At 43.9% G+C, this 13,947-nt stretch overlaps 1 protein-coding gene across 9 annotated transcripts in view; it reads left to right on the top strand.

Annotated features, from left to right (window-relative positions):
- Positions 1–13,947, top strand: part of RBMS1 (RNA binding motif single stranded interacting protein 1) — a 198,629-nt gene that overhangs the window by 60,393 nt on the left and 124,289 nt on the right. Inside the window, exon 1 of one of the 9 annotated variants that reach the window (XR_008309693.1) lies at positions 10,358–11,138. The exons of 4 other annotated variants lie outside the window; for them this stretch is intronic. Coding sequence is in view for 4 of the 5 variants with exons in the window: in XM_053260917.1 (XP_053116892.1) it covers positions 10,875–11,138 (264 nt within the window). In the remaining variant the exon portion in view is untranslated. Of the gene's footprint in view, positions 1–10,357; positions 11,139–13,947 lie in introns of those variants that run through there. 4 more of the 9 variants (XM_053260917.1, XM_053260906.1, XM_053260937.1 and 1 more) reach the window with 4 other exon arrangements.

Raw genomic sequence — 13,947 nt, 5'->3', positions numbered from 1 at the left:
AGAAAATCTCTCCAAACTGGCTTCAGATTTGAATTTAAAGGACTGGATCTTCAAAATTGGGGGGTGGCAGGTCAAGGTCCAGTGGGTGCTCCATGGGGGGATACCTGCCCCCCTTATTTCCCTATTTCAGGGGTGCAGTGCTTAAAAACCTGATCAGGACCTGACTTGGAGACACTTTGTCTCTGAGCCAGTTCCCAACCTGGTTTTCAAGCACTCTATATTGAAGAGGAAGGGGGCAGGTAACCCTCCACTTTGTCCCCCATTCCTTGATTTTGCAGATGCAGTGCTTAAAACTTGGTTGGGATCTGGCTCAGAACTCTCTCTTGCCAAGCGGGTTTTAAAGGACTGCACCTGTGAAATTGGGGTATGGGGGAGCTCCTCATGAAGCCCCTACTGGCCCAGTGGGTGCTTTCTGGGGGGTTCATTTTGCACTCCCACCCTTTATTTTGAGGTTGTCGTCCTTAAAAAGTGGCTTGGAGAAAGAGTCTCGCCAAGCAGCAGAGCAGTTCTCCCCTATTCCCCACCCCCAATATTACTATCAGAAGTGGAAGGATTTCTAAGAGGGCAGCAGGGATTTTAGTAAGAATTCCAACTATTGAGGCTCCCTGCTGTTGTATCAGAAATGCTTCTGAGAATGTCCAATAGTGTTCATATCAGTTCAATATTCCTATTGGACCGATACAATTGCATAGCCCTATAATGTTGCTGTCACTTTAAGTAGCGCAGTGGGGAAATGCTTGAAGGTTGAAGAAGCAGAAGGTTGCCGGTTCGAGTCCCCGCTGGTACTATATCAGGCAGAAGCAATATAGGAAGATGGTGAAAGGCGTCATCTCACACTGTGTGGGAGGAGTCAATAGTAAACCCCTCCTGTATTCTACCAAAGAAAACCACAGGGCTCTGTGAGTGTCAGGAGTCGAAATTGACTTGACGGCACACTTTACTTTATAAAGTTGCCAGCAAAGAGGCTGGGAGTGGTGTCTGAAGGGATCTAGAATGGATTCTAAGCCTGCTCCTCCTGACAACCCCCCATTTTGGCTCCTCTGCTGCCAGAGGTACATCAACAAGCATGTTAACGTGCTCTTGATATTATACCAGTGTAGGGTTCCCAGTAAGACTGTGCACAACAGAAAGAGTCAGAATTCCACTTCAGAATTACTGGTCCCCACCACACATGGGGCAATTGCCCCAGATAGGAGGAGGGTGGTGGTGGTGATCCTTTAACAGCTGCTCAGCACTGGCACAGGGAAAGCTGGGCAGGTGTGGCAGTTCTAGGGAGTGTCCTGGGGCAGGGTGACAAAGGAAAGCTGAGCACTTGAGCAGGGCGGCTGGGAAATGCAGGAATGCCTGGAAGGTGTAGTTCCTCCTGAACTAAAGCATACAGTGGTGCACAGGACTTCCTCTGTATATCGCTAGTGTAATTTTGACATAGGATTGTACACTAAGCAGCTTTCTGGATTGTGGCTAAAGCTTCCAGAAGCAATGTAAGGGAAAACAGACAATAAATAAGAAATAACTTCTCAGTTAAGCATTTTTCTATCTCCAAATGGATTGGATTTCGCAGAGCATAGGCAGGGTAGAAAGAGAGAAAAGGTATACTCTGTTACTGCTAGCTAGGGATGTGCACAAACAGGCAGACGGCAGGTTCGGTGGTGGCGATGGGTGAATATAGCTGTAACAGGATAGGCAGATTATCAGCTAGCGGTAGGGATGTGCATGAACTAGTTCAGAGGTCCTTTTCTGGACATGCGCACCAGCCACTTCCGGTCTGATGCTGACCAAGGCGGCAAGAGGGTATGCTGCCACCCCGCGCCAGCGATTTTGCAGACGACGCAGGTGGGGAAACCATGGGAGTGGGGGGCAGGGTGTAACAGCACCTTCCCTGCTCCCTAAAGGTGCGCCCCCACTGCTGAACCGACGAACTGGTCTAGAGGTCCAGAAAAGAATCTCTGAAACGGTTCGTGCACATCCCTACTGCTAGCTATTCATCTGCCTATCCTGTTACAGCAATATTATATTTTCCTTGATAGGACTGCCTATAGAAACATGTGTTCACATAATTTTTTGGCATCATAAAAGAACTAAGAGTTCAAGACTTCAGCTTGTTCAAAGGTGATTTAAGAATTCACTAGCCCAAGCCCTCTGAATTTGGGTGCTTTTACTTGCCAAGGGAAGATGTTCTGTATTTATTCCACCGACCCACCCCGTATACCTCTTTCTCCAACTATATTTTAATTATCATCTATTGATCCTAATTCTCTCTTAGATTATATCCCAAAATATATACCTATGGACAGGTCAATTTATTTTAACAAATGAGATATTTTAATGGAATAATACTTTACAAATACATTTCTTATTAATAATCCCCATATAAGCGTTCTTTACAAGTGTGATGAAAAGCATCTCTATTAGGATGAGACTTTGTAAAAGGGAACAGCACAGGTGCAGAAAAGCTGTGTCATTATGAGAGTGGGAGATGCTGAGCAGCTTCACACAACTGCTGGCAGGTCCTTGGTGGGGGACATGTTGGTAAAGTGTTGGAATGTGAGAGCCGAACAGCTGACCCCTTCCAAGTCTGGTTCCTTCTCCAGATTCTCAACATTCTCTGCCGAATTTCAAATATTAGTGTCAAGTTGGGTAGAGAATGTTGGGTGAATGTTGAGACTCCAAAGTGAGAACTGGAGGAGTGGGTTCAGATGTCATGCCTTCTAGGAGTGCAAGCTTTCACATCTCGAAATTTTACTGACATATCCCCCCCTTATAGACCTACTGGCAGTCAGGTGAAGCCACCTGTTATTTGCTAATGTAATGAGGGAATGTTAATCAGAGAGGAGTATTAACTTTACTTTCACAAGCTAGTAACCCAATCTAGTATCCTGTAGCTAATAATTTTTCTAGAATGTTGTTTTCATTGTTATCTTTACTTACCTTTAATATTTTCTCTGTAGGTGGATCCATGCAAGTCACTGTCTCAAAGTAGCAAACATGGTGGGCCGCCTTATAATACCAAGTGACGGCCGCCTCCTTCATCCTAGCTTTAATTCTCATTCACACATATAATAGCATCTCATGATTTCCTTGTGTAAAGACTAGCCCACTGACAGAGATACATGAAACAGGCTAGGGAGTAAAAAGAAAGAAAGAAATCTCCCATATACATAAAGTGTGCCATCAAGTCGATTTTGACTCCTGGTTAGGAACATAGGAAACTGCCATATACTGAGTCAGACCATTGGTCTATCTAGCTCAGTATTGTCTTCACAGACTGGCAGCAGCTTCTCCAAGGTTGCAGGCAGGAATCTCTCTCAGCCCTATCTTGGAGAAGCCAGGGAGGGAGCTTGAAACCTTCTGCTTTTCCCAGTTCGGCTTCATCCCCTGAGCGGAATATCTTGCAGTGCTCACACATCAAGTCTCCCATTCAGATGCAACCAGGGCAGACCCTGCTTAGCTATGGGGACAAGTCATGCTTGCTACCACAAGACCAGCTCTCCTCTCTGTATATACCTGGTTCTTTAACTGGTTCCCACAGAACCCTGTGGTTTTCTTTGGTAGAATACAGAAGGGGTTTACCATTGCTTCCTCCCATGCAGTATGAGATGATGCCTTTCAGCATCTTCCTATATTACTGCTGCCTGATATAGTACCAGTGGGGATTCAAACTGGCAACCTTCTGCTTGTTGGCAAGCATTTCCCCGCTGCGCCACTAAATTGTGCGTAGAATTGCACTGTGGATAGTTAACTGCAATTCACTAACTCATGGTCTTCTAGTGAATAAAGTTTAACGTATTAACTTTTTGGTCACTGCTTGAGATAGTGCTCTTTATGTCTTTAAATTGATTATTCCTTATTTACCAATCCGGAATGTGTTCCTCATCTCAGCCTTGTTACTTGCTGCCTCAAAGCTATCTAAAGAACTCAGGATAATAGTTTGAGGATAACAGTTTCTCTAATATTGTCTTCCTATTCCAAAGACTTGCACTTCCATTTCTGCTCTTGCACACATAGTTGAGAATAGATTCCATTAACTCATTAGGACTTACTTCAAAGTAAACATGAATAAATGTAAAGTGTGCCGTCGAGTTGATGTCGACTCCTGGTGACCAGAGTGCCCTGTGGTTTTTCTTTGGTAAAAAACAGGAGGGGTTTACCATTGCCATCTCCCATGCAGTACAAGAAGATGCCTTTCAGCATCTTCCTATATTGCTGCTGCCTGATATAGGTGTTTCCCATCGTCTGGGAAACATACTAGCGGGGATTCGAGCCGGCAACCTCTGGCTTGCTATTCAAGTCATTTCTCTGTTGCAGTATTGGACTATATATATATTCTTGACAACTGTGTTTCACTGTGTCTCCCCCTCCACCCCAACCCCAACCCCAAGCCATTTCACAGGCTAAAAATAAGAGTATTTATTGGCAAACAAGGACTTGCTTCCTTTAACTGAAATAAAAAAGTAAGGAAGTTAAAGTATGCTAAACAAAATCTGATATAGCTTCTCCTAACCTTCTCCAGCTTCCTTAAATTGATGCATATTACTGAAATGTCACTTTGGTCACCACTGTATTGTTTAAAACACCACAATGTTCAGTTTTTTGAAAAAATCATTGAAGAAGGTTTCTGAAACCAATATTGATCATCATAGTAGCCTGATCAAAACTAGGGATGTGCACGAACCTGTTCGGAGGCCTGTTTGCGGACCTCAGAACAGGTTCAAATGACCAGCAGGACCGATGTGTGTGGAGTAATTCCTCTCATTTCCAGTCTGACGAGGGAATGGGGCAGCAGGGAGATATGCTGCCGCCCCACCGGACCCTTTTAAAGTGCTGCGCCGGTGGGAGAAACACGGCAGGAGGGGTAAGAGCACCCCCTTCGCTTAAAGGTGTCCCCACCATACCCGCCTTTGAATCAAACTCCGCTGGTTCCATGCACATCCCTAATCAAAACATCAGGACTATACTTTAACTTTTATGAAGCATATGGTAATTATACCCATCTAGCCTTTCATTCTTTGATATATATGTGTATAACACTGTGTTATACTCAGTGTATAACACAGGCCTTGATAAATTTTCATTGGATCTAGGTGCCAACCCCACAATTTAGGAGCCAGACGATAGACAGTTCACAAAATTACCAGAATTAGTGACAGACATTGTGGAGGGGAAGCATAAATAGACTTCTCTTTATTGCCTTTACAAGTAACAGGACTGTCTGGGACAAATAACCATTTTATTAAATAACTTTTCCTCAGAATATCCTAGTCTACATGCCAGAGTTAAATTTTTAAGCGCCATTGCTCCCTGGCGCCTGGAATTTGTCATGCCCTGGATTTGTCATACCCTGGTATAACACATAGTACTTATTTAGTATATATTTTCCATATATAGAAATTTAGGAAAGTCTCTTCAGACTTTTACAGGCAAGTCTTACTATGCTGTAGAAAAAAGGGAGGATTTGTTAAACCCTAGAATGTATTCCTTTTCTAAGTAATAGTGTCCTATGACACAAAGGGCAGAGCCCCTCCTTTCAGGATTGTCCATAATCCTTTAATTCCTGTAAATGAGTCTAGATACCACAGTGACTAAATCTAAAAATACCAAGAATTGTGTATAGAATATGTGGATTTCATCAAATTCTTACTGTAGCACAGAGGAAGAAAAGCATGGAGCAGCTAAAGTGTGTTGAAAACTTTTTTTCTTTTGGAAGAACGGACTTGCTTAACTTTTTCTTAACACCTGATGAATCATGAGAATGTCAAAAGTCTAATTTTTTTTAGACATTCACAACCTTGCACCCTAATCCTAAAGAGATGGACCAGCAGCATATGCTGACACAACAGCGTAACAGATTTAACCCAGCCTTTGTCTCAAAGCAAGCCCACGCGGGGGAAAGAAAAATGCTGAAACATTCCCTCCATGTTTGTTCAACAAAGGCTGTTCCTATAAACTTAAACTGTTCCTTTAGTAACTCAATCGCTGCCACCATGCCCACTTTTAAACAGAGTTTAACCCCCCACCAGTACACATGATGAGAACACTTGGTAGAGTTGCTGAGCAATTAAAATTGAGACATGTTTGCACCAGAGTAAAACCTCTTTTCCCAAGTTAAAAAACCACTCAGAGGCAGGCAAAATGCAAAAAACAAAAAGAGGAAAATTTTATTCAAAATGCTACAGACTGTTCCCGTCTGAGGCTTTCTCAGCTTTTAGTTAAAGGTAAAAGAAACACTCAGTAGTTGTAAGAATACTTCAAAAAGCACCCTCAGTTGATATTAGGGTGGCACACTTTAAAAATTGTAGTAACCCAGTTGCAAAGAACATAAATGTAAGAAAATACAAAAAAGTCTACAGAGTCTTTTGCAATGCCTTAGTTGGAAAGGGGCACTGGTTCATTTTCCTTGGCTAAATTACGTTACAGATGAAACACAATAGACCAGTTGTAAAGATTTGCAAAGCACAAAAAGAAAAGCAATCCAATGCGCTCTAACTACAAACTATTCCCTGGCTAAGCCTTTCTGAAGCCAAAACCCTAGCAGAACCCTGGTCCTTCCTAGGGATGTGCATGGAACCGTGGCAGGGAGACTTGAAGGCGGTGGGGGGGTCTCCCTTTTTAGAGTGACTAAAAGTGACTTTCCCCCCACTGGCGTCCATGTTTCTTAATGCCCATCAGGGCGGCAGTGTACCTCCCTGCTGTCCCATTGCCCTCGTCTTCCGGATATGACCAGAAGTTGCCCAAATGCCTTTGCACTGGCACACCAGCAACTTCCGGTCATATCCGGAAGATGAGGGCAACGGGGTGGCAGGGAGGTACGCTTCCGCCCCAATGGGCATTAAGAAACATGGATGCTGGCGGGGGGGGGGGAGCGGCAGGAGGTGTAAGTGCACCCTCCCTTGCTCTTAAAGGGAGACCCCCACTGCCTTGGAACCGGTGGAACCGGCAGTTCTTTTAACTGGTTCCGTGCACATCCCTAGTCCTTCCTTGAACTCACCAAAACCATGGCAGAGGATTCAAGTTTCCTGGCTTTCCCTGGACCTGCAGAGAGATTTCCATGCAGCCAGCCTGTTCATGGCTGCATCCCTCTTGCTCTCCAGCCAGCTTCCAATTGAGAACAAAGAAGCCTTCTCTTCCTGCCACAAGACCCTCAAGTTCCTGCCCACCATGTGATGAGTAGCTGTTCCCTAGCCTGTCAGTCTGGACAGGGTTCACTTCAGGTTCACTCTTTAGGGTAAGAGAGGGCCAATCATTATAAACTGTTATAAGGTTTGTGGGATAAGGATCATTCTAACACATATTAGACAGGTGAAGGTTGCACTAACAGGAATGTTGCAAAAATGACTTTTAGAATGGCATGTAAGTAATTTGTTCCCATTATTTTCTTGTCATGGCTTCCCTCATTGTTGTACTAAGAAGTCTATGCTAAGAAGAGAGCTATATCATATTTATATTTCACGTATGTATATATACTGCCCCAAACTCACATCTCTGGGTGATTTACAGCCATCACAATAATTACATCTTTTGATCATTTACAGTCATCACCATTATTCAGTCTGGTGTTCTTGTGATGGTCTGGTTTAGCTTGGCATAAGTGTCTCACATTTGTGATGCAGCACTTCTTAAGACTGAGCAGCAAAAGTGGTTGACCTTGTCCTCTCACTTATATACATTAGCTCAGGCCAGCACATGTGATGCTATAGCAAAATCAAGGCTGAGGTCCTATGCACACTTCCTCAGGGGTAAATCCTACTATGCTCAATATTTTCTGATGGACATTTGAGAGAGACTGCACAATACTTCTTTGCATTAGGCTTTTTGCTCCCTGTGGATATTGTTATTGTGCAAAAGGATAGTGCTACATACTCATAGGTCAAGTTTAATGTGGAATGTTTACTAAGTTCAATTTTTAGGGTTAGGTTTCTCCATTTATTAGCTGTGATGTGTTACAGTTGCACAGACAACAGGTCTCTCAACAGTTGTTGAGAGACAAAACATCTAGGTACACATATTTGTGACTCTTGATTTACAGAGTTCCTGTTTGAGTGGAAATTTTCCAGGTTGCCAAGAGAAGCAGAACATAATTACTAAGTTGACTTAATTACTTAGATTTAGCTTCATGTAGTATTGCACAACTTACAACTCATTTTAGGGGGGAGAGTGTCTGAAGATCAATTCTGTTCTCTTGTGCACACTTACTGGGAAGGAAACTCAATTGAACATTTCCAAGTATACATGCATAGGGTCAAGCAGCACAGATACCATGCAGATTCTCCTAAAATCTGCACTTTTAAACATGGATTTCTGCTTGACCATTATTGCATCCTAAATTCTCATGCTAGGAAGGTTATGCTGAAAAGCCTGCCTGAAAGTCAATGCTGAATTTCAAGAAAAGGGATGTACACAAATTGGTTTGGCGAGTCCAGTAGGGAAGCCCTGAATCAATTTGGTGTGGCCCACTAAATCATTTTGGTGGGGCAGAGAGTGGTAACTTTAAGAATGAGTAAAGCAGGCTACCTGCTCCTCCACCACCCCACCATTTATCTGGCTGCGGTGCTGCACTGCTCAGATGTCCACACACGACCACAGGGCTTCACCCAGCCTGTATGCAGTGGTGGGACGCACATGGCTTCTGTGCATGCATGGTGGCCATGTGCATCCCGTCACCTTATGTAAGCTGCTGGGTGAAGCCCCACATTCATCTGCGGACTTCTGAGCAGCACAGCGGCGTGTCTGGGAAAGTGGTGGGGCAGTATAAGAGCAGCTTTATTCATGCTTAAAGGTCCCACTCCCCAGCCTGCCGAAACATTTGTGCATATCCCTATTCCAGAACTGAAGTAAGAGGATCTTGCTCTGTAAACTTTAAGTCTAGATTTCCTCTGTTTGCAGTCATATGCAATCACTGTCCCCAGGGAAACAAGAAAAGAATCAAGTCTTCAATCTTTGGATCTCTTACTCAGCAGTAATTTCCAGAATAATTGTATTCACATTGGTGGTTGCTTTGTAGCCCAACAATCCCATTTTGTAGTCATTACAAACATACTTGCTAGGCATGTGCATGGACCATGTGCATGGTGTGGTTCAGTCCGAGTTTGAACCAAACTGAGGTTATGTGAACTGGTTGAGTTGACCCAATCAGCTGGGCTGGACAGTTCGATTAACCTGTTTGTGATTGGTTTGAAGTGATCCGGTTTGTGATCGAACTGGTTCTGCACACCCCTAATACTTGCATATTCCTATCTTCTGTGTTTCTTATTTCTCTTGTGGGAAATGGTATGGAGAGTAAACTTTTAATCTTCCTGATTTAATTGACTCAAGGCCAATTAGAAATGAATACACCCCCCCCCCAACCCATCACATCACACAATTCATCTAATGGCACATACACATTTAAGCAACATAAATATAAAACAGAATAACATTAGTATTTTAACAGAAATATTATTCATCTTGTTTAATTAGATTGTTTTGAATGTTGTTGGCCATCCTGAGCCCTACAGAGGAAAAGGCTATAATTAGGTCCCTTTTTTGGTCAAGTTAGGTAAAGCCTATTTACTTGATACAGGGTAGTGTTTGGTGCTTTAACAGTAGTTTCGCAATTCTTGTATGCGCCTGGTTAGGGATCATGTTACTGGAGATCACAAGCTTTTGGCTCAAGCTCTGGACTTATGTCAAGTTTTTACGTATGCACATTAAGTCTTTTGCAGCTAGGGTAGTCTGCAGCGTCCACGTTTGGGAGACAAGGGAGCAGGGTTTTTAGGTTTGGCCTAATGTGGCACCACTCCAAGAGCCCATTTCAAATTCTTAAGGGATAGAGCAGATTATTCACACCGATGCGGTGTAGCTCCCTCCGAGTTTGCGTTATGACTTTGAAGTGGCTTTGTCCTCCTGGCTGTCTAAAGTGGATTTTGTTTGGTTTTTTTTTAAGCGCAAGGCTTACTGGTTCTCCAGGCTGGAGCGGGTCAGAAGAAGCTTCTGTACACACACAATCTTTGCCTCCACAGTTTTGAAGAGACGCAGCGCTGGGAAAGAACCGAAATGGAGAAACTCAGATCCTGTGCCCCCTCCCACGCGTTTCCCCGGAGTACCTCGCCATTAATGGTTTACTGTTCTCCTTCCCCCTCCTTTCTGAGTTCTTCTAATAGCCCAGTGATATTACACTCTGAAGCTTGCGAGAGCCGACTTAGTTCTTTGTTCTAAAGAAGAAGCTAAACGGCGGGGGGGGGGGCTTGCCGCGTTCCCCTTCTTACTGAGTACACACACGCCCGCCTCTGGTTGTCTTTTCCCCTCCCGTCCGCTGTAGGAGAGCTTTTGGCACGGCAGACAGAGCGCAGTACTGCCGCCGCTGGTGCACACCAAGAGACAGAGTGAGAGCGCGCTGACTGACTGGCTGCCCCGAGGAATGCGCGGTATGCAGGCGGCAGGAGCAACCATTCGGAGGGACGGGGAGGGGGAAGGGAGCGGCCGACGCCTGCTGCAGACGCAGAACCCCGCGCGCTTGGGGAGCAGCCTGCGCCCGGGGGACAAAGGCGGACGGCGCCAAGTGCCCAAGATCCGACTCTCCTCGCTGCAGCTTGGAGGCGTGTAGGCGGTGCGGTGCGGTGCCTACACTGGGCTGTTCCTTCTCGCTCTCTCCCCCCGCACCACCACCCCGGTTGCGCGCTCTCTGTCCGTGTCTCGCTTTCTGGGCGGTGGTTGAGACTGCTAGTAGGTGGGATCGACTTTGCTGCTTGGGGAAGTCGCTGCTGCTGCCGCTGCCGCCGCTGCTTATAGATCAATGAAGTGACTCTTATGGAAGGCTGGGCGGCTGGTTCTATAGGTTCAGTCTGGCTTTCTGCCGCCGGTGACCGCGGGAGAGGGAAAGGGAACGACAGGCGCATTGCATGAGAGACTCATCCAAGGGAGAGGGGGGAGGAGGTGGAAGAGGCGTCGAGCCAGCCAGCGGCAGAAGAAGAGCCCAGTCCCAGCAGCCGGGGAGGGAGAGGCAGCTTCCAGTGGTCGCCTCCCTGAAACGCGCGCCAGCCAAGTTGCCTCAAAAGTTGTTTCCCGTCCGGAGGGGAAGCTCGGGCTTCGGCTGGGCAATGATTTTCCCCAACAGCAGTAGCAGCAATTCTGCTGGTGGCAGCAGGACTCCTTATAGGAAGCAGGTAAAGAACATTTCTAATTTGCAATATTTGGGGGGGTGGTTAATATGGGAGGGGAAGAGAAGGTGGGGAGGAGGTCTCGGGGGAGAGGAAGGGGGTGGGGACTTCTTGTAGTTGGGACTTGTTCTTGAGGAGCCAGGGGAACGAAACCTTTTCCTCCCAACATTTAGGCAAAAAGTTCTCGTCTCCTTTCTCCTCTTTTCTTCTATTTTTTCCCCTTTTCCTTTAGAGTTATATCACGAGTTATCTTTCTTTAGAAATACTCTCTAAGAAGGGAGATCTTTGCTTCTTTGTAGCAGGTCAGTCAGGAGCTTTCATCTTGGATAATTGTATCAAGAGGAGGTGCAACAATGTTGTTTGTCTGAATTTAGGATTTAGATCAGGCTCTGCTGAGTTGCAGCAGTAAGTTTTAAGGAGGGTTACTACAGTTTGCGACGACATGAATTGAAAATCGAAACTTTACGCCGACGGTTTCCGTTTCTGCCAGAAGGCAGTGGGAGCCCCCAAAACAAAAACAAAAAACCCCCACAACCTTTAAAACCTGTGTTGTCACGAATCTTGATGGCCCACCCGCAGACTGAAAGGAAATGTGAAAGCAAGGGTTCCTTTATCCCAAACTAGTTTTAACCCACAAGAACACTCACTATCGTGCAATTGAAAATACGTTAAATCATGGTTTCTACTATTTTATAGCCGCTTACTGTCTGTACGAAAGAGTGGTTAAAGTGTATTGGGTAATCTGTACGAAATTATTTTGTGCGAATTTCCCCCCTTTCCCTGCCCTCCGAGACTCAAGAAAATCTGATTCTAATAAATGATGATTCTGTTGTCTCAGCCTGACATGTTGATCTAATTGTTCCCAAAACAGCGACATTCTAGTAGGCCGTGCTCCTAGAATGGTTGTACTAATATCCCGTACTGTAAAGGGGAGGATGATTGAAGGGAGTATTTCTGGCTCTCTTCTGAATCATTATAAAGCTGTCTATTTTCATTTTCATTTGATTTTGTTTTTCTCTCACAACATTATTTTGCTGACTGCTTTTTAAAAGCAAAACCTTTTCTGTTAGAGACAGTTTGGCTGAAAAGAATGATTTTTTTTTAAAAGGGTGGAGTGTTTCAATTAAATTAATGGCAGTGAATCCATGACTGATGAATGACTTCAGTGAGATTAAACCAGTGTAAGTGGTAAACTTAGTTAGCTAGTTACTTATTCTAGTTACACTACAGGTATAGTAGAATCTTTCCTGCTTTCATTTCATTTGATTCATTGTAGGCAGATAAAAAAGTACCAAGTGTTGATCAACAGTCTTCTGCCAAAGAGCTTCATGCAGTTGTTGCTTTAATTTTTAACAGTTTATTTACTTAGTTTTTGAAAATATTATGAATTCCATCAAGCATTTCGATTCTTAAATGTTTAGAAATTTGAACATTTTTAAAATTAACTTGCAATTTACCAAGTTCACAGTTGGCAAGCTTCATGGTTTAAAATAACTTGATAAATAAGTTCAGTTAGATTAGGTAGTGGGAGCCTCTCTCCCACTTTTGGAAATAGTTGTCTTTATGTGGTTGATACAGTAAGGATAATATTAGTCCAGTGTCATTCTCCCAACTAATATGTAAACAAATACTTTGGAGTGTTGAAGTCTGAAAAGCTAGTTAATTAAGCCAGGCACCTTTTAGAGTCTTGTGTGTTCATTGATTTGTCAGTGGCACCATGGGGTGTTAGTGATGAAAAGGGGGCAAAGCACAGAGGGTGAGCCTTTTACTGGAAGGGCTGTATGTTTTGCATGTGGATGTGAGTCGGCCTGCTGGTCTGGAACACACCGATAAGTTGCTCTTCTTTTCACAGTGCACTCCTTGAATTCAAAGAGCTAAAAGGGCTCACTGAATCAGAAAAACAAACAGACTTATCTTTCAATGGGGAGAGGAAAAAATGAATGTGTGGTCATTATGTGGTCCTAAGACCCTGGGTACCAAAGGTTCCTTTTATTGGTGTCAAGCCATTCTTTGGAGAAATACTTCCCACACAGAGGGCTGGGGAGGGCTGAGTGTGCCTGCATTCCAGCCTGTACAAGCTCCTGTTGACTTTAATTGGGGCAAACTGTGGCCCTTAAGTCACTCAAAAACGTTTTTTATGATCTCATTTTTTGCTGAAGTGTTCTTCAGTCCATGTGATTAAAAAAAGTTGTGTGACGTTAATAATGGAGCTAGTAACAAATGTAACAGAAGTCTAGTTTTATGCATGAACATCCTGTTAGATGTACTAATCCTTTTTTCTTTTTTTTTAAAGAAAGAATTGCCTGTGTTTCACTTTTCAACTTGTGTGTATTTCTCTGTGTGGCACATTTGGTTTTTAAATTAAAACAAAACCACCACCCAACCACTGAAATATGCAGTAAATTGAAATATCCGCATACTTGCTGTATTATCCTTTTTAAAAAGGAATTGTTAGTATTAGTAGAATTTAAATACGTGTTTTGTCCCCAGAAACACTTTTTAAAAAATACAACCATGGTCAAAGCAACAGAAGTATATAGTCTTAAAACTGTCATTCCAAAACAGTCTCTTGCAGATTTTGAAACATGATCTTCGTTTACTATCTTTGAGGTCATTTTTTGAGTAATAAGTTAATTAAGGCATGTGAGGAGGTTAATGTGCTGTCCTAGGTTGTAGAGCTGTCCTAGGTCATAGTTGCTGACAACTCAGTGTACTCTACAAGCCAGAACAAAGACATATTATATCAGCTCTGGTTGATAAGAATTGCAGTGTACTTTTGGGTTTGAAACTGTGCCCATGTGCTGTCCATATGTCC

The sequence above is a fragment of the Hemicordylus capensis genome, chromosome 1 (assembly GCF_027244095.1).
Source record: "Hemicordylus capensis ecotype Gifberg chromosome 1, rHemCap1.1.pri, whole genome shotgun sequence".
In the NCBI taxonomy this organism is placed as follows: Eukaryota; Metazoa; Chordata; class Lepidosauria; order Squamata; family Cordylidae; genus Hemicordylus; species Hemicordylus capensis.
This window is presented reverse-complemented; position numbering and strand designations above follow the sequence as displayed.